Here is a 21,992-nt window from a genome sequence, read left to right on the forward strand (position 1 = left end):
TGTCAGCATCAAAGAGCCCTGTCTACCAGAAAGCAATCAAGTTACTGTAAAAGGAGCAACCATCCTCCATGCTGGTTGTCCTCATCCAGCTCAAGGTATGGCACTTATTAGACAGCAGCTAGTATAGACTTTAACCACATGGAACCCCATCTCTCCAGGCTTACTCTTTGTTTGGCTCCAACATCTTTGTGGACACTTATCTGTCATTGTGGCCTATGAGCCAACAAAAAATGCATCATCTGTGGAAAAGGACACATTCTACCACCAGCTAGCAGCAAATATCCAGTTAATTCCACCACATGATAGACTACTAGTGCATAGAGAATATAATGAGATGAGTGGCTGTGATTGAGCTGGGGAAGTATGAAAGGCCTTTCAAAAGTTATGGAATGGACCATACTGCTTGACCTGGTGGCATTCCACTCCAACTGCTCAGAGATGCCTGAAACCAGTGAGCATCAGCCTGCATCAATTGTTCTTAGAAGTGTGGCCATCATGCAAAGTACCAACAGAATTGAAAGATGGCATCATAGTGCCCTTGTAAAAAGGATCTCACTCTGAGTGTGGCAACTACAGGCCAATCTCATTGTTACTGGTCTCTGGAAAGGTCTTTTATCATGTTCTGCTTAGTAGGATGCAGCCACTCTTTAACAGACATTGTCCACAACAATCAGGGTTCATTGCTGGGTGGTTGGCAATGGATGCTGTCCTTACCCGCCGGCTTCTGGCGGAGCTTCACCAAACATTTAAACACCCACTTGACATAATATACATCTACATCAAATTGACTTCTGATTTGGTTGACAGGTCAGATTTTGGTTCACACTGAAAGGAGTTGGTATTCCAGATATTCTAAATCTACTGCACAATCTTCACATTGGTACTAGCGAGAGAGTGTGTTGGTTCACAGATTCACCACATTTCTATACAATCTCAGCTGTGTGGCAAGAATGCATCCTCACCCTGACTACTCTGTCATGCTACTGACAGGATACTTGGACTTGCTGCATCACACATTGGATGGAATCAAGATTGGTCAAGAAGTGTTCTCAGACTGAGCCTATGCTGACGATGCTGCCCTGCTTGTGAAAAAGTCAAAATTTCAGCACTGTCCTCCAAGGTCTCCAAGATGCTGCCCACATTGTGGGGTTGAATGTCTTATGGTGGAAGACCAAGGTATAGAAACTTGCAGGTGGGCCACCAGAATCCCTGGTGCAAGTGGTGTTGAGTACCATGGGTAGTGCTGACAAGTTCATCTACCTAGGCTGCAAGAAGAGTTTAAACGTTCACAGCAAACCAGTCATTCATTGATTAATAGGTCTCACTGCTTCCTTCATGAAGTCCATGTTTATGGAAGGAAAAACGTCTGTGCTGAGACAAAGTTCAGGATCTATCAAACCCGTACTACCCGTATTGCTATAAAGGTCAGAAACCTGGACCCTCTTACAAGCAAACTTGGAGCAGTTAGAGACATTCCATATTCACTGTCAGTGCCAAATCCTAAGCATAAAATGTTTTGATTTTATGCAAAATGTCATAATCCTCACAGAGCTCTGACGTTCATTCAGGTGCTCATTCTATTCAAAAGTGTTACTGCACACTATTCTGCCATGTCGCCAGGATGGACAAAAACACCCTGGCCCACCATGCTCTCAAGCTTCTTATTGATGTACACCCCGACTCTACTTGATGCCTACTGCGAGGGTGCCCTAGCAATTCCTGGATACAGGATTGAGCCAGATATGCGAACTTCACTACACAATGCCCGGTACTGCCTTCAACCATGGTCACTCTGGCTGGTGCAATGGTTCTCAGTAGACTATGCATGTTGACTCAACATTCATGTTATTAAAGTAAAAAAAAATAATAATCTGAAAATCAATTGAGGTGATATGTACACATTGTCTGTTGAAAAACAGTGACAGCTGTGCTATGTTCACATTTCAGTGAAGATTTCACAGTAAAAAAGTTGTTTCTACACTTATTTCTAGCATGTATGTTCTTAACCACCCACTCTTGTATATTTAGAAGCATTCATATATATGCAGCACTAGCTATATTTTCCTGTCCCAAAGGTGGGGGAAAATTCTACCCATTAGAGTTTGTGTATTCCGATCTGAAGTATTTGTGGTTTTAGTTTATATGGTATGTGAAGTTTCTTATGGAATGTTTTGACAGGGTGATTTATCCATTATAACGAATAAGGGTATTGCTTATCTGTGCAGTAGAGAGAGCTTGTTTGAGAGCTGGTCTGAGATGTGGAATAAACTTCCACAGGAACTAAGGACCATCACAAACCTCATCATCTTCTACTCCAGGTGCATTATCTTTCCTGGGCCCACTACAAAGAAATTCAGTCACTCACAAACACGTCCTTTGACCTGTAAAGTGCAGCAGAGCTGCTAAGACAATGGGTCAGTTACTTTTTTACATGTATCCAAACATCACTGTCTTTTTACTCATGGCTTGCTCCTGCTCCCGTAGATATCAATGGCAAAATACTCATTAACATCAAGGACAGCAGGATCAAGCCAATCTTTTGAACTTTTAAAAATACCCGGTACCCATTATAATAGAAAAATGGATTTAATAACATAAAAGATTACCTGTATGGATAGCCATGGTATTTGGAGCGGAATATCGACAGCAGGAAGCTGAAGAAGAAAACCACCAGACCCAGTCCTACGAGGCATATTACTGGAAAAAAATATTAACTGTGTTTACTAGCATATAAAAACATGGAAAAGATTAACATCTAGAGTCTATACTAAAAATATCATTTATGTCAATCACTTACAAAGAAATTTGGCATAGTTTAGTACTCAAGTTTTGATATATTGCCTTATGATGTCCAGTATCTTCTAACAGGGCATCAAAACACACCTGGAAATTATTTATTTGTGGTTATTAAAAAAAAACTTCTTATCAGTAGAAGTGTATTATTGAGGAAAAAGGAACAGTAGTTTGCAGCTTTTGGATACAAACACCTTACTGGAGACTGTGGATATAGACATCTTTGTAAATTATACATTTCAGGCAATGTAATGTAATATAAATTCCTTTGATTACCCCTCCACCCCCCCCCCCCAAAAGAATCAATTAAATTCATTCAATATCCCTGTGACATCTGGGATAATCAAGAATGTTAAGTGTAAATTGGAATCTGAACAATCAGGGTTGTGTGTGGGGAGGGGGGAATCACACTATTCCTATTGAAATAAATGGGAGAAACCATTTGCTTTAGTTCATCTGTAAGAAAAGAGGCAGAGAAAGGAAGAAAAGTGAGAGAGAACAAATACCTTATTAAACTCAAGGCAGGTCTAAACTACAAATTTTGCATCGGTGCAGCTGCACCGCTGTAACGCGTATGATGAAGCTGCTCTAAGCTGATGGGAGAGAGCTGAAGTCAAAGGGCATTTTGCCAATGACTTCCATGGGAGTAGGATCAAGTTCTAAATGCCGTAAGTGGTCACATTGTGGGGGTCTGGCAAGGGGCCAGCTCAGCTGCAGGAATGCCTGGAGGAATTCTTCCTGACTCAACATTTACATGAGAAACTGAAAAAAATGAGGGCTTGATATTGAGAGGTGGTGATCACCAAAAACTGAAGGCAGTGGGAGATGCAAACACTGAGCACTTCTCAGGGTATGTCTACACTACGAAATTAGATCGAATTAATAGAAGCCGGTTTTATAGAAATCGGTTGTATACAGCCGATTGTGTGGGTCCCCACATAAAATGCTCTAAGTGCTCTAGTCGGCGGACCGCGTCCACAGTACCGAGGCTAGCGTCGACTTCCGGAGCATTGCACTATGGGTAGCTATCCCACAGTTCCCGCAGTCTCCGCCGCCCATTGGAATTCTGGGTTGAGATTCCAATGCCCGAATGATGCAAAACAGTGTCGCGGGGGGTTCTGGGTACATGTCGTCAGGCCCCTCCCCCTCCGTCAGAGCAACGGCAGACAATAGATTCGCGCCTTTTTACCTGGGTTACCTGTGCAGACAACATACCACGGCAAGCATGGAGCCCGCTCAGCTCAGCTCACTGTCACCATATGTCATCTGGGTGCCAGCAGACGTGGGACTGCATTGCTACACAGCAGCAGCAGCTAACTGCCTTTTGGCGGTAGACGGTGCAGCATGACTGGTAGCCTTCATTGGTGATCTGGGTGCCGGCAGCCGTGGGGCTGGCAGCCGTGGGGCTGCATTGCACCAGCCCCCTTGCCTTTTGCCTTTTGGCAGTAGATGGTTTATTACGACTGGTAACCGTCCTCGTCGTACAGCAGTGGCTGTCAATCATGGGCACCTGGGCAGACATGCTCAGTCCTATGGAACTGTCTTGATGATGATGGTTATCAGTCATAGTATGCCATTTTCTGCCACGCGCCCTGTTGGCTGATCGCACGTTAGCTGAGTCTTCCCTGAGCAGCAGATCGTGCAATAGGCCTGAAGGCTAACTGCCAAGCGCCCAGTATTTGCTGCCAAGCACCCAGAAAATGCCGAGGGCTATCAGTCATGCTGCACCGTCGTCTTAAGATGTAAAAAATAGATTTGTTCTGTATTCATTTCCTTCCCCCCTCCCTCCGTCAAATCAATGGCCTGCTAAACCCAGGCTTTTGAGTTAAATCTCTGGGGGGGGGGGGAGCATTCTGTGTGACAGTTGTTTGTGTTTCTCCCTGATGCAAAGCCACCTTTCTTGATTTTAATTCCCTGTACCTGTACGCCATGTCGTCACTCGCCCCTCCCTCCCTCCCTCCTTCCCCTGGTCCGTCAGATACTAGTTTCGTGCCTTTTTTCAGACCAGACGCCATAGCTAGCACTGGGATCATGGAGCCCGCTCAGATCACCGCGGCAATTATGAGCACTATGAACACCACGCGCATTGTCCTGGAGTATATGCAGAGCCAGGACATGCCAAAGCAAAACCAGGACCAGGCGAGGAGGAGGCGATTGCAGCGCGGCGACGAGAGTGATGAGGAAATGGACATGGACCTAGACCTCTCACAAGGCACAGGCCCCAGCAATGTGGAAATCATGGTGTTCCTGGGGCAGGTTGATGCCGTGGAACGCCGATTCTGGGCCCGGGAAACAAGCACAGACTGGTGGGACCGCATCGTGCTGCAGGTGTGGGACGATTCCCAGTGGCTGCGAAACTTTCGCATGCGTAAGGGCACTTTCATGGAACTTTGTGACTTGCTTTCCCCTGCCCTGAAGCACCAGAATACCAGGATGAGAGCAGCCCTCACAGTTGAGAAGCAAGTGGCGATAGCCCTGTGGAAGCTTGCAATGCCAGACAGCTACCGGTCAGTCGGGAATCAATTTGGAGTGGGCAAATCTACTGTGGGGGCTGCTGTGATCCAAGTTGCCAGGGCAATGAGAGACCTGGTGATATCAAGGGTAGTGACTCTGGGAAACGTGCAGGCCATAGTGGATGGCTTTGCTGCAATAGGATTCCCAAACTGTGGTGGGGCGATAGACGGAACCCATATCCCTATCTTGGCACCGGAGCACCAAGCCACCGAGTACATAAACCGCAAGGGGTACTTCTCAATGCTGCTGCAAGCCCTGGTGGATCACAAGGGATGTTTCACCGACATCAACGGGGCTGGCCGGGAAGGGTACATGATGCTCGCGTCTTCAGGCACTCTGTTCTGTTTCGAAAGCTGGAGGAAGGGACTTTCTTCCCGGACCAGAAAATAACCGTTGGGAATGTTGAAATGCCTATCGTGATCCTTGGGGACCCAGCCTACCCCTTAATGCCATGGCTCATGAAGCCGTACACAGGCAGCCTGGACAGGAGTCAGAACCTGTTCAACTACAGGCTGAGCAAGTGCCGAATGGTGGTGGAATGTGCATTTGGACGTTTAAAAGCATGCTGGCGCAGCTTACTGACTCGCTCGGACCTTAGCGAAAAGAATATCCCCATTGTTATTGCTGCTTGCTGTGTGCTCCACAATCTCTGTGAGAGTAAGGGGGAGACATTTATGGCGGGGTGGGAGGTTGAGGCAAATCGCTTGGCCGCTGATTACGCGCAGCCAGACACCAGGGCGGTGAGAGGAGCACAGCATGGCGCGGTGTGCATCAGAGAAGCTTTGGAAACGAGTTTTGTGACTGGCCAGGCTACGGTGTGAAACTTTCTGTTTGTTTCTCCTTGATGAACCCTCCGCCCCTCCCCCGGTTAACTCTACTTCCCTGTAAACCAACCACCCCACCCTCCCCTACCCTCCCTCCTTCGAGCACCACTTGCAGAGGCAATAAAGTCATTGTTACTTCACATTCATGCATTCTTTATTAATTCATCACACAACTAGGGGGATAATTGCAAAGGTAGCCCAGGATGGGTGGGGGAGGAGGGAAGGAAAAGGACACACTGCAGTTTAAAACTTTAAAACTTTAACACTTATTGCTCAGGAAATCATCTGGGGTGGAGTGACTGGGTGGCCGGAGGCCCCCCCACCGTGTTCTTGGGCGTCTGGGTGAGGAGGCAATGGGACTTGGGGAGGAGGGCTGTTGGTTACACAGGGGCTGTAGCGGCGGTCTGTGCTCCTGCTGCCTTTCCTGCAGCTCAACCATACGCTGGAGCATATCTCTTGCAAGACTCTTGCCTTCTGTGTGCAAGCTGACGCCACCTCTCCTCTTCAGCCCGTGATTCAGCACGCCCCCTCTCCTCTTCAGCCCGCGATTCAGCACGCCACCTCTCCTCTCGCTCATATTGGGCTTTTCTATAATCAGTCATTGACTGCCTCCACGCATTCTGCTGTGCTCTGTCAGCGTGGGAGGCAGTCTGTAGTTCTGTAAACATTTCATCACGCGTCCTTCGCTTCCGCTTTCGAATATTCACTAGCCTCTGTGAAGGAGAAAGATTTGCAGCTGGTGGAGAAGGGAGAGGTGGTTAAAAAAAGATACATTTTAGAGAACAATGGGTACACTCTTTCACGTTAAATTTTGCTGTTCACATCACACAGCACATGTGCTTTCGTTACAAGGTCGCATTTTTCCTCTTATATTGAGGGCCTGCCAGTTTGGTGTGAGAGATCACTCAGGCAGTGCCAGGCCACAGATTTCAGCTGGCAGGCAGCCATGGTAAGACACAGTCTTTTGGCTTTTTTAACCTTCTTAACATGTGGGGATGGTTTCAAACAGTACTGCTCTCATTAACCATACCAAGCACCCGTTGGGTTGGCCATTTAAAATGGGTTTGCAATGTAAAAGGAGGGGCTGCGGTTTCAGGGTTAACGTGCAGCACAAACCCAACTAATTCCCCTCCCCCACACACCCAATTCTCTGGGATGATCACTTCACCCCTCCCCCCCACCGCGTGGCTAACAGCGGGGAATATTTCTGTTCAGCAGAGCAGGAAGGGGCACCTCTGAATGTCCCCTTAATAAAATTGCCCCATTTCAACCAGGTGACCGTGAATGATATCACTCTCCTGAGGATTACAAAGAGCGATAAGGAATGGATGTTGTCTGCATGCCAGCAAACACCGGGACCATACGCTGCCATGCTTTGTTATGCAATGATTCCAGACTACGTGCTACTGGCCTGGCGTGGTAAAGTGTCCTACCATGGCGGACGGGATAAGGCAGCCCTCCCCAGAAACCTTTTGCAAAGGCTTTGGGAGTACATGAAGGAGAGCTTTCTGGAGATGTCCCTGGAGGATTTCCACTCCATCCCCATACACGTTAACAGACTTTTCCAGTAGCTGTACTGGCCGCGATTGCCAGGGCAAATTAATCATTAATCATTAAACACGCTTGCTTTTAAACCATGTGTAATATTTACAAAGGTACACTCACCAGAGGTCCCCTGTGTGCCCACAAGGTCTTGGGTGAGTTCGGGGGTTACTGGTTCCAGGTCCAGGGTGATAAACATATTCTGGCTGTTGGGGAAACCGGTTTCTCCGCTTCCTTGCTGCTGTGAGCTATTTACATTATCTTCATCCTCATCTTCCTCGTACCCCGAACCCGCTTCCCTGTGTGTTTCTCCAGTGAGGGACTCATAGCACACGGTTGGGGTAGTGGTGGCTGCACCCCCTAGAATGGCATGCAGCTCCGCGTAGAAGCAGCATGTTTGCGGCTCAGCCCCGGACCTTCCGTTTGCTTCTCTGGCTTTGTGGTAGGCTTGCCTTAGCTCCTTAATTTTCATGCGGCACTGCTGTGCGTCCCTGTTATGGCCTCTGTCCTTCATGGCCTTGGAGACCTTTTCTAATATTTTGCCATTTCGTTTACTGCTTCGGAGTTCGGCCAGCACTGATTCATCTCCCCATATGGCGAGCAGATCCCGTACCTCCCGTTCTGTCCATGCTGGAGCTCTTTTGCGATCCTGGGACTCCATCACGGTTACCTGTGCTGATGAGCTCTGCGTGGTCACCTGTGCTCTCCACGCTCAGCAAACAGGAAATGAAATTCAAACTTTTGCGGGGCTTTTCCTGTCTACCTGGCCAGTGCATCTGAGTTGAGAGTGCTGTCCAGAGCGGTCACAATGAAGCACTGTGGGATAGCTCCCGGAGGCCAATAACGTCGAATTCCGTCCACACTAACCCAATTCCGACCCCCTAAGGCCGATTTTATCGCTAATCCCCTCGTCGGAGGTGGAGTAAAGAAACCGGTTTAAAGGGCCCTTTAAGTCAAAAGAAAGGGCTTCGTCGTGTGAATGTGTCCAGGCTTAATTCGATTTAACGCGGCTAAAGTCGACCTAAACTCGTAGTGTAGACCAGGCCTCAGAGTCACGCTCTAAACATGTAGAATTTCAGTATCTCAATTAAATTATGACTGAAGCTTAATGGCATATTAGACTGATTCACAAGAATCTCTTTTTGAAGGACACTGAAAGACATCTACCAATATTTTCATCAATAGGAGCTGATTCAAGGACAGTATACCTGTCCCCGTCAAGTCCTCATGCCTGGGGTGGAGCTCTGTGTGAGTATTGGCATTTCCACAGTTCAGTAACTTTATAAAATTAAATCATTATCTATTAATACTACACATCACAGGATTGCATCACAAGATAATTAACCCCTTTTTTATAAAAAAAGAAGTTGGTAAGTGGCAGTTCAATAAATATGATGAGACTGTCAATTGAATGGACCTGACTAACCCTAATAGGAATTTTAACATTTTCCAAAAAACACTTTAGCAATTATGCTATAATAAATATATAGTTTGGTATGTTACAATTGACATGTTAGCTCTTTAAATGGCAGATGACAGCTGGCAACTTTCATTATTTCCTCATTTCCTTTTAAACCAGAAAACAAAACGTTAGGACATTTTCAGACACTGCTTCTCCCCATCACTTAAGGGCCAGATTTTGCCATCCTTATCAGATTGAGTAAAACTTACTCTCTGAGCATTAACATTTATTTCAATGGAAATGCTTGTAAAATAAGGTACTATTCATCATGAGTAAGAAAGTCAGAATCTGGCACTAGTGTAATGCAGACTTACAAATCCAAGAAATACGATCAGAGAACTACAGTCAAATTTAAATCAAGCAACTGTCTATTTTGACATTGATGGTAAGTTAGGGACTGAGGACAAATTTTTCAAAATTATTTTAGCAGCCTATGTCCAATTGAAGGAGACCTGAGAATCATTGTAGATAGCTTGATGAAAAGGGAGGATAGTGCAAAGACCTCCGTTTTTACTGGGGGATGAGGAAATACCTTGAATAAAACACTCTTCCCCTTTCCTGTGAGGGGACCTCTTCTATGGAGCCAAGAGCTAAGATGACTGGACCTTCTGGTGTAGAGTGCTCTCATGAGATGGGTCCCTGAATAGGGATGGGGAGAGTTGGTGGGTAGGAGAGGAAGTCAAGTGTGTAGCCCATCTCTACAATGCCCAATACATACTGGTCTGAGGTGACCAGAAATGGCAGAAATGAGACAGATGTATGCCATACAGAGTAGATGATCAGGGCTGGGTAGTGAGTGGCATGCTGTCTTTGGGAGTGGAATCAAATCTGCTGCCTGGTTGCAGAGAATGAGGGACAGTGGGATGTAGTGGCCACTCCTGAGGGCCTTCTCCCAGAAGTCTTCTGCCCCATTCTGGCATACTGGTGTGGTCTATAGTAGAGGGCCTGCTTACATGCTGAGACCTGAAGTGCTGTCTGGGGTGATGGCTGGGGTGCAGAACCCCAAGGACTTGAGTGTGGCCTTATATAGTTCTTCAGTGATTTCATGGCCTCATCCATCTTATCATGAAACAAAGAGCAACCTTCAAAGTGCAGGTCCTCAACTGTGGTCAGCAGATCCTGGATGCTATGTGCATAGCATCTAAAGCCACCTGGACGACTGTTTTAGAGACCAATTTCCCTTCGAACACCAAAGTCCAGAACTCACTCTTGAATTCTCATGGGAAACTATCCACAAAACACCCCACAGCACTCCATATTTTGCCAGGATCGCCTAGTTATTGAATATCCTCATTTGGAGACTTGAGGTGAGAATATGATTTCCATGCCCTTCTGCTCTTTATCCCTGGTCATCGATTTCTGCTGACCCTGATATGTTTTCACTTGCCACTGTCACAACTAATGAATCCAGTACTGGGTGTGAGAAAAATTGCTCATAGCCCATAGTTCATATCTGGTACCACCTGTTGGACTTCTTTGAAGTTGGAGCTACCAATACAGAATTTGCCATAAAACCTTCACTGGCTTCAGCAGTCTCTCATTAATGCTTATCACTATGCAACCTGGTACCAATGAGTGCAATACATCAAGCAACATATGAAGCGCTTTCCTGCACCTTTTTCTATAGTGATCTCTAAATTTGCCACTACTGTCAATATAAGTCCTGGAAGACCATATGGTCCTCCAGTACAGCTGATGCCTAGTGCAGCAACAGGGTTTTATCTGATCAAGACAAGGAAGTTTTGGCTGGTACCTGCTGAGAGACCTCCGACTCCTGTGATTGCAGTTCCTCATCTGGGCCATGCAGAGGGGATGGTGCTCTCCCATCCACTGGGAAGCTGACCTGAACCTAGAGTATGCTAGGGACGGTAGGCCCAAGACAAACTGAGGCATCCATGGCATCCATACAGTCCACAGCTTAAAGTGAAACGGCAACGGAGGCTGGGTCATGGTTCTGGTATGGATCAGTACTGGCATCACAATCTTCTTGAAGCTAAGCTCCCCTACCCGGTGGAGGTGGTGTGTGTGTGTGTGTGTGTGTGTGTGTGTGTGTAGGTGGTGTGTGATCCTGCTGGACCCCAAGATGTGGTTGGGGATGACTGTGGGCTGTCCTCCAAGTCCAAGGATGACAGGTATCACTCTTCTGGGAGCAGGGGAGCTCTCACTGGCATTGGCGGTACCAGCACCAAGCATGTGGATTGCCTTCTGCTCCTCTTCTGTCCTGAGGACCTCTGTTCAGCATCCAATCGATCCCAGTGTTTTCCCCGCACCACGGCCAACTTAGAGGGTGCCTCATTTTGAAGATGCATGGGGCACAGACCTTGAGGATCTACAGGACCTCTGATCCCCTGACAATCTGGAGGCCTGGGAACTAGGGTCTGAATCCAGTCACATGGACTTCTTGAGAAGGGATGCCCTAAAGCAAGACTCCCTCGAACACTGGTTCCATTTTGAGAAATAACTTCCAGATCAAACATATACCCAGAATATGCCCCTCACCAAGGCAGAGTAGACATCTTGTTTGACCATCATTGAGAGGTATGAGGCCTTGCAAATGAGGCAGTGCTTGAAACCCAAGGACTTGTGGTCTGCCATGCAGAACTGAAGGTGGTACTGGTCCTATTGATGACCTGTGGTCCCATTGGTCCTGAAGACTAACTAGCTAAAAAGGTAAGTAACTCTGAAAGGACCTGCTGTGACACACACCATGGCAGTAAGAAGGAACTGAGTGTGAGGCAGCTCTACCCTTTATACTCTCATTGAATGCATGAGGAAGCAAAGGATGCATGCTCTGTCCCCCAGTCACAGATAACTAGAAAGTTTTCTAATGCATCTGCACTGGATGTGCACTTATCAGCTGTGGAATTATATGGATTATCACACGAACCACCACCAGGGTTATCAGCATTAATGGCTACACATTTTTGAAGGGATGCTATATCTTAGGCTTCAGGTTTTAAACAATCTCTAACCATAAGAGATTAGGATAAGAACTATTGTGGGAGCAGATTATCCCACATCTGCCTACTGCAAAGCACTGAAACATCTGGTACTGGCCAGTGTTGGAGACTGGTTATACTGAACTAGATGAGTCTAATCCAGTATAAAATTCCTATGTTCCAATGAAAGTCAATGGGGACTCAAGATTCAAAATTCACTTTTGAAAATAGAACTTAGGTGCTTTTGAAACTCCTACCTTAAGTCTCACTGACTTCAACAGGACTTAGGCTCCTATATTAATTAGGTGCTTTTGAAAAATGTTACCCTTTGGTTCCTAAGTCACTTAGGACTTGTCTATACACAAAAATGGCAGTGCTTTAACTAGACCCTTATAGTTAGAGAAGTGCAACCCACCTAGTGTGGATGCAATTATATAAGTATAAAAATGTTTTATACTTGTATAGCTATTTCTATATGGGAAGATCATAAGGCCTAAGCTATATGGGTATAAGGTACCTTTATACTGCTATAAATGTGTCCATACTAGGTGTCGGACTTATTTTCTAAAATAAATCACATTCCTAACTGAAATACTTATACTGGTATAAAAACTGTGTGCAGACCAGGCCTTAGGCACTTTTGAAAACTTTAACCTGAATGGCAATTCTTACCTTTGTGTTTATCTCAAAATGCCTTCAATAAGTAAAATTCAGAGATCCTACAAATTACACTAAATAACTTACTTCTCCTTTTTCCAACATCCCCTTTGGAAGTAGCAGCTTCATTCAGAAGAACCATTCCCATGGTGATAGCCGCATCTATACAGTTGTTGTCAAGGAAACAGCAGAAATATGGATGTCTCAGAAATCCATGAGAGTGCATCTGTGAACTAAGGTTTTCATTTTCTATAAACCAAAAATATCAAAAATGCTCTATTCCATAAATAGGCTGAAAATTTATGCAAAACTGTAGGGAGACAAATATTTAGATGTAGTGATAATTTCCATTGTGTAAGCTACATTTAGTAATCGAATTTGTGTGTTAAAGTTAACAACATGTAGCTTTACATAAAACTCAAAACATTTTAGAACAGAAATAAAATTTGAAAGATTTTAAAGGGATCAGGTAGGAGCAATGATGCTTTTGTATTTATGTAAATATTATAAAAACATAAGCCAAAGTATGTGAAATCTAGAAAGCAAAGTAATTTTACCAATGCAGAATGAATACTGGCAGAAAACACATGCAGTGTACATACTGTGGCAAAGTACCTTCTTCTCCTCAGCAGGCTCAGTCCTTTTTAGCCTTGGAGACACAGGCTTCGGCAAAGCAAATCCTTGTAGGTAGCACAGGGTCTGGCTATTCCTTCCCTCAGTCAGTCCCTTGTGCTTGTTTATCTTCCCTTCTGGGGATAGAGTGCGGCCTTCCTTGCAGGAAGGGTTCAGAGCCTTGCTGCTCCTAGCTTACTGGCAGCTTTCCTGCTCCTCTCACTCTCTCTCTCTCTCCCCAGTCCTTCCACGCCGGGGAGGGTTTAAAAAGGTCCCAAGCAGTTGGAGCCAGCTGAACCTAATTAGTTTCCTAGTAACCCCTTGCCCAGCTGAACCTTATTTCCGCATGGTTCTCTCTCCTCAGTGGCTTGGGAGAGACCGTTTTAACCCCCTGGGACTGATTACTACCCCCCCCCCCCTTTTGTAGCTGTTTGTCCTGGGGTTGCCACAATACATATAATTCTGTTAATTCATTGATTAATTAATTGATGCAAACTGAAGCAGTTGACTGCATGCAGCACACCCTTTTCAATGCTTTCAGATTTACAAGATCTCTCTCTATGCCGAAATATTGGTTAATATTTTGTTCAGCTTAGAAAAACCTCAAGCAAGAAAGTTTTTTTTTCACTTGCATTTTTATTGTCTAATTACAAGCTTTACAAGTGCAAACAAGTGCATAATGATAAAACAATTTAACTAATTTAGCATGATCCTCAGCCATTCACTTAATTGTTTGAAACTATCAGTGAAAAGGAAGTTACTACTGTACTTAACATCTGTTCTGAACAGGAGGCATGCATGAATGCTATATTGGAAGATGGAGTGCATAATGCTTCATGGAAGTTGTATTTGTAATCAGCCATTTAAAGAAATAAGAACTTCACTGGTACACTATGTATCTAAAGATATTTTTTGGCCAATATTATTTTTGCTGCAAAAAGCTTTGGTTAACTTACTTCATCTGAGGGTAACAAATTGTTCATCTTGTTTTACTGTTTAACAACAGTATATTAACATGCTACAATCTCCTTTGTGTTTTTATTCCAAAATACAATTGAGAGTATTTTAACATCTGTTGCTCACATAGGAGCATAACACGTGTCCATCCATCTCCAACTATCCTCTCCTCTGAGCCCTGGCTTGTCTTTGTGCTCAATAATTGCTTCCACAAGTACCTCTTATTGAAGAGATCACTTGTATAGAGGACTTCATTAGAATATCAGTTTTTCAAAATTGTATCCACTCACTTTTCAGAATACTGGTACTATGTTCCTGGGAATGACAGCTAGGAGCTTGCCATCACCTCTGAGTTAGTATACTGATGTGGATAGCAAAAAGCAAGACTTACTTACAGGTGTCTGGAGGGGCAACCCAATGTTAAAAGATACTTACTTCTCTAATGAGTGAAAAATAGAATATAAAACCAAAGGTAACTCTCTAATACAGTTTGGAAAAAAACAATTTTGTTAGTGTTACTATTCCAGGGTTAGATGGGAGAAGATACACCAACTATCAAATTAAAGAGAGGAGAAATGTACAGACGACATTTCAAACATGCCACATCTATAAACATCACTCGTATCCAGTAACATACCATAAAAAGCTCTACAATGCTCCCCGGAGCATCTATCCCTTACTGCAGTGGGTCTTAAACAGGAGTATGTGCACCTCTAGGGGTATGCAGAGGTCTTTCAGGAGGTACTCAACTCATCTAGATCAGTGTTTCTCAACATGGAGGTTGCATCCCTCAGGGGGTCTTGGGATGGGTTTAGGGGGATCGCAGGGCCGACATTACAGGGTAGCAAGCAATGCAACTGCCCGTGGCCCCATGCCACGGGGGGGCCAACAAAGCTAAGTTACATGGTTCAGGCCCGACGCATGGGGCTCAGACTTCAGACAAGGCTCACTAGTGAAAAACAGGCTCAAATATCACACTGAAATGTAAGCACAATATTTATATTCCAATCAATGTATTTTATAATTATATGGTAAAAATGAGAAAGTAAGCAAGTTTTCAGTAATAGTGTCCTGTGACACTTTTGTATTTTTATGTCTAATTTTATAAGCAAGTAGTTTTTAAGGGAGGTGAAACTTGGGGGGTATGTGAGACAAATCAGACTCCTAAAAGGGATACAGTAGTCTAAAAAGGTTGAGAACCACTGCCCTATTGATTCCATTGAATGGACACCTTGGTATTCTTCATACCTGATCTAAGTTTTATTTCTCAAAAATAAACTATGCCTGAAGTTTTAGTTACAATACCCGATTTCTAGGGACTTAAGCACATTCTTAAGCACTTTGTCTACATGCTTAAAGTTAAGCACATGCTTAAGTGTTTTGCAAAGTTCCCATTATCAACAATGGAAGAGGGTTATTGGAAGTTGGAACAAAACAATGTTATGACTGTATGAGCCTCTACTGTATCTGTGACAATAAGTAGAAAGTATTGTAGAAATCCAAATAGCATTTGATGGGGGGCGGGGAGAAGAACATTCTAACAAACCATCAGGACTAATTCATGTCACATTTTATTATGATGACACTATATTGCTATTTGGAGATACAGTGATGGGATAAAATACTACATCTCACTTAGCTCTCTATTAAGTTTGCTCATATGAAGCCGTCAACTGCTTTCAGAAACAATCAGTGAAGTGGAATTACATTTCTGTAAAGAAAAGAAATAATACTGCCAACACATAATCTCATTATGTAGATAAAGGAATTGTATTAAAGTATTAAAAAGCTGCACATATTAAATACTGCAAAGTTTTCCAAATTTCAGCTTAACAAGCTTTCCCTAAGGGTGCAGAATCTGGGCTGTTTCAGAGTGAACCCTACTCGAATTATTGCTTAGTTTCTTATCTAAATACAAATAGCAAAAATTAAGTTAAACTCGTCCCAGGTTTGATTGAAGCTGGAAAAAGCAAGGATATTCACAGATAAGACTGTTCTGACCTTAACTCACCTCTTTGTGCACAAGAAATGAGCAAAGAACTCTAAGTAGATAGGCTGCAATAGGAGTGTGATAAGTAGCTGCCATTATTCAGAATTCCTTACTGTTTAATATCAGACAGTGTTATGAGGTTTTCTTCCTATTTTTTATTTTTTAAATGAACAGAAGTGAAAATGACAAAGGCAAAGAACATCAAAATAAAACTCTTCTGATCTAGTTCATGAGTCTGTTGGGCCCACTGCTTCAGCTGCTGAAAGTTTTGGTTTCTTATACTGATATTGAAACGGTTCTTTGGAAATGTAGTGTCAACTTTTAGCTCTAGTTTTGTGCATGTACTTGCTACTCACTTCATCCATTTGCTGAGGGTGTATGCATTAAAAGCAGTATATGCCATACACAGTTTATATATATATACATATATATATATATATACACACACACCTATCTCATAGAGCTGGAAGGGACCAAAGGTCATGGAGTCCAGTGCCCTACCTTCACTAGCAGGACTAAGTACTGTCCCTGACAGTCCCCCATCCCTAAATGGCTCCCTCAAGGATTGAACTCACAACCCTGGGTTTAGCAGGCCAATGCTCAAACCACTGAGCTATCCCTCCCCTGCAAGTTAGAAGTTTATTTTCCTCTCCATGACACTTTTGGACTGATCCTGCTTTACTGAAGTCTTGCTTACAAGACTCCTGCTAATATGTCCCAGAATGATGTTTGTTTTTTTTTGCAACATGACTCATATTTAGCTTGTGGTCCACTATGACCCCCAGATCCCTTTCTGCAGTACTCCTTCCTAGACAGTCATTTCCCATTTTGTATGTGTGCGACTGACTGTTCCTTCCTAAATAGAGTATTTTGCATTTGTCTTTATTGAATTTATTCCTGTTTACTTCAGTTTGTCCAGATCATTTTGAATTTTAATCCTATCCTCCAAAGCATTTGCAACCCCTCCCAGCTTGGTATCATCCACAAACTTTATCAGTGTACTCTGTATACCATTATCTAAATAATTGATTTGAAGATATTGAACAGAACCGGACGCAGAACTGATCCCTGTGGGACCCCACTTGTTATGCTCTTCCAGCATGACTCTGAACTACAGATAACTACTCTCTGGGAATGGTTTTCCAACCAGTTTTTCACCCCCTTATAGTAGCTCCATACTAGGTTGCATTTCCATAGTTTATTTATGAGAAGGTCATGCGGGACAGTATCAAAAGCTTTACTATAATCAAGATTATACTATGTCTACCACTTCCACCCTATCCACAAGTCTTGTTACCCTGCCAAAGAAAGCTATCGGGTTGCTTTGACGCAATTTATTTTTGACAAATCTATGCTGACTGTTACAGATCATATTATCTTCTAGATGTTTGCAAATTGATTGCTTAATTATTTGCTCCATTAACTTTCTGGGTACAGAAGTTGAGCTGACTGGTCTGTAATTCCCCGGGTTGTCCTTATTTCCCTTTTTATAGATTGGCACTATATTTGCCTTTTTCCAGTCTTCTGGAATCTCTCCTGTCTTCCATGACTTTTCAAAGATAATCACTAATGGCTCAGATATCTCCTCAGTCAGCTCCTTGAGTATTCTAGGATTTCATCAGGCCCTGGTGACTTGAAGACATCTAATTTGTCCAAGTAATTTTTAACTTGTTCTTTCCCTATTTTAGCCTCTTCTGATCCTACCTCATTTTCACTGGCATTCATTACATTAGACGTACAACTACCACCAACCTTCTTGGTAAAAATTGAAACAAAGAAGTCATTAAGCACATCTGGCATTGCCACATTCTGTTATTACTCCTCCCCTTTGAGTAACAAGGCCTACCCTGTCCTTTATCTTCCTCTTGCTTCTAATGTATTTGTAGAATGTTTTCTTGTTACCCTTTATGTCTCTAGCTATTTTGATCTCATTTTGTGCCTTGGCCTAATTTTGTCCCTACATACTTGTGTTATTTGTTCATATTCATCCTTTGTAATTTGACCTAGTTTCCACTTTTTGTAGGAGTCTTTCAATTTTTAGATCATTGAAGATCTCTTGGTTAAGTCAGGGTAGTCTCTTGCCATACTTCCTATCTTTCCTACACAGTGGAATAGTTTCCTCTTGTGCCCTTAATAATGTCTCTTTGAAAAACTGCCAACTGTCTTCAATTGTTTTTCCCCTTGCTTCCCATGGGATCTTACCTACCAACTCCCTGAGTCTGCTAAAGTCTGCCTTCTTGAAATCCATTGTTTTTATGTTGCTGTTCTCCCTTCTACCATTCCTTAGAATCATGAACTCTATCATTTCATGATCACTTTCACCCAAGCTGCCTTCCACTTTCAAATTCACAACCAGTTCCTCCCTATTTCTAAAGCAGAGTATGGAATGAACCAAGAAAGATTAAACAAAAAGGGCTGGAGACAAAGATGCCACTTGTGTTTCTGCTCCAGTCTTCTTTTTACAAGTGAGAAGACTGGTGGTGTTTCTGTCCTTGTAATATTAGGTCTGGTAAGGGGTGATACCTGCTTAACAAGATACAGCGCACACTGAGAGACCCAGCAGTGCTTTTAGTATCTTTAATTTTAGCTTGGTAAAAAAAAAAAACAAATAAAGGGCTGACGGTGGGACAACTTTTTCCAGGAGCCCCAAGGAGAGTCTGTCTAGGTTCCAAAGAGATGGACCAGGGGATTCAGCAAATGAACCAATGTGTCATGGCCAAAACAAAACATACAAACAAAAAAATACTGCACTTTTGTTGTGTGGCTCACCCACCTCCCGCCACAAAAAACGTCTTACATAGTCACTACTAAGAAACAAAAACTGAAAAAGAATTACAGTGTCCATCGGCAAGTACTCTTTCTATAACAGAAATTCCTGTTTCCTTGCCTCTTACTTTTATTCCATTTTTCTACAGTTAGGAAGAACAGTTATTGATAGGAAAATCTCACTTTTATGCAAAGCAGAATGCTCTTTGGGTGAGGTAATATCAAGAGAGTTCTTTTGCTGTGGATCTTTAGCCAGCCTTATTTGTTGATGTTTTTCAGCCTCACATCATTGCTTTTTAAGCTTCACTTGCATTGTTACATTTTTGCTTCAGCTGTTGCTTTTTAGCTGCAGTCAATATTGTTGAGTTTAGGCTTCACATGGCTGGCTTTTAGCTTCAATGACAGTAGCTTGACATCACCACATTTTAGCATTGGGCACATCATTTACTTTAACTCCACAGTGATGAGTGAAATATTCAATCATATTGAATTGTGGTTTCAGTTCAATCACTGGCTTCATATCACAGAATATTAGCTTCTGTCATTATTTTCAGCCCTTATTTCCAACATTTCCTAAGTCATCTTGATTTAAAAAAAAAATATGCCACAAAGGAGAATGTCAATTCTATCTAGGAAAACGACTTTTCTACAATATAATTTCCTTCTAACACAATAGAATTTAAGTTTTTGTAGTCATTTATCTATATCTTGGACAGTTTTCCATCTGAAAAAAGGAGATGACATCACAAGCTGTGTAGATTTTCTTGTTTTTCTTTATCTTCTTTACAGTGCATTGCAGAAATGTAACATTCAGCTAATTTTGCCAGAATATACAGATTGATATGCCTAACAATAGTTCCAAATTCCAAATAATATGGTTTCAGATAAATATACCTCTGCATAGTGTTTTGTTTTTGTTGGGGGAGATTTTTGGTGTAAAATCCAGTGTAATCTTTTCCTATATTCATTTCTAATTTAGAATGGTTTAAATTTTACATATTTTTAAAGATCCTGATACCCATTTTCCCAGTGGACAGAATCTGCTCACAGCAATTGACAAGACATTATTCAGTGAGTACAGTGAAAAAATGGCACTGAAAAGTTTGATACTGGAGGAGAAACAGCTTTATATTGGGATAACAATAATAAGCAGGTTCACCTACAAAATCCAGGGGAAAAAATAGGTCATTCAAATAGTAAGGGTTTGTATTTGAACAGTCCCCCCAAAATAAGGACGTCAAGTAAAAAATATCTGGAGTATAGAAATAATATGGGACAGCATCCACAAATGCCCTAGAGTATACAGAGACCATTAACCTTATTAGTAGGGCTGTCAATTAATCGCAGTTAACTCACATGATTAATTCCAAAAAAATTAATGACGATTAAAAAAAAATCAATTGCAATTAATCGGTTTTAATCGCACTGTTAAACAATAGAATACCAATTGAAATGTATTAAATATTTTGGATGTTTTTCTACATTTTCAAATATATTGATTTCTATTACAATGCAGAATACAAAGTATACAGTGCTCACTTTAAATTATTTTTATTACAAATATTTGCACTGTAAAAATGATAAACAAAAGAAACAGTATTTTGCAATTAACCTCATACAAGTACTGTAGTACACACTCTTTATCATGAAAGTGCAATTTATAAATGCTCTCAAAACAAAAATTAAAACTTTACAGCCTACAGGTTCACTCAGTCATACTTCTTGTTCAGCCAATTGCTAAAACAAACAAGTTTGTTTACATTTACGGAAGATAATGCTGCCTGCTTCTTATTTACAATGTCACCTGAACGTGAGAACAGGCGTTCACATGGCACTTTTGTAGCCAGCGTTGAAAGTATTTACATGCCAGATATCCTAAACATACGTATGCCCTTTCATGCTTTGGCCACCATTCCAGAGAATGTGCTTCCATGCTGATGTTGCTCCTTAAAAAAATAATGCATTAATTAAATTTGTGACTGAATTCCTTGGGGGAGAATTGTATGTCTCCTGTTCTGTGTTTTACCCACATCCTGCCATATATTTCATGTTATAGCAATCTCGGATGATGACCCAGCATGTTATTCATTTGAAGAACACTTTCACTGCAGATTTGAAAAAATGCAAAAAAGGTACTAGAGGTGAGATTTCTAAAGATAGCTACAGCACTCGACCCAAGGTTTAGGAATCTGAAGTGCCTTCCAAAATCTGAGAGGGATGAGGTGTGGAGCATGCTTTCAGAACTCTTAAAAGAGCAATACTCTGATGCAGAAACTACAGAACTCAAACCACCAAAAAAGAAAATCAACCTTCTGCTGGTGGCATCGGACTCAGGTGATGAAAATGAATATGCATTGCCCTGCACAGGATCGTTATTGAGCAGAACCCATCATCAGCATAGATACATGTCCTCTGGAATGGTGGTTGAAGCATGAAGGGACATATGAATCTTTAGCACATCTGGCACGTATATATCTTGCAATGCCAGCTACAACAGTGCCATGTGAATGCCTGTTCTCACTTTCAGGTGACATTGTAAACGAGAAGCGGGCAGCACTGTCTCCTTCACATCTAAACAAACTTGTTTGTCTTAGCAATTGGCTGAATAAGAAGTAGGACTGAGTGGACTTGTAGCTCTAAAGTTTGACATTGCATTCAAAAATAAAAGTTATTTTTTGTGCATAATTCTACATTTGTAAGTTCAACTTTCATAATAAAGAGATTTCACTACAGTACTTGTATTAAGTGAATTGAAAAATACTATTTTTACAGTGCAAATATTTATAATAAAAATAAATATAGTGAGCACTGTACACTTTGCATTTTGTGTTGAAATTGAAATCAATAAATTTGAAAATGTGGAAAACATCCAAAAATATTTAAATAAATGGTATTCTATCATTAACAGCGCAATTCATTGCGTTTTTTTTAATTGC

General features: G+C 42.4%; 1 protein-coding gene across 1 annotated transcript in view; it reads right to left on the minus strand.

Moving 5' to 3' along the window:
* Window positions 1-2,602: 2,602 nt before the first annotated feature.
* The window catches only part of TUSC3 (tumor suppressor candidate 3), a 156,141-nt gene continuing 136,751 nt past the window's right edge, over window positions 2,603-21,992 (minus strand). Inside the window, exons 7-8 of the mRNA XM_065404969.1 lie at window positions 12,819-12,893; window positions 2,603-2,697 (exon numbers count right to left, since the gene is read on the minus strand). Coding sequence (XP_065261041.1) covers window positions 2,603-2,697; window positions 12,819-12,893 — 170 coding nt within the window. The remainder of the gene's footprint in view (window positions 2,698-12,818; window positions 12,894-21,992) is intronic.

The sequence above is a fragment of the Emys orbicularis genome, chromosome 5 (assembly GCF_028017835.1).
Source record: "Emys orbicularis isolate rEmyOrb1 chromosome 5, rEmyOrb1.hap1, whole genome shotgun sequence".
Classification (NCBI taxonomy): domain Eukaryota; kingdom Metazoa; phylum Chordata; order Testudines; family Emydidae; genus Emys; species Emys orbicularis.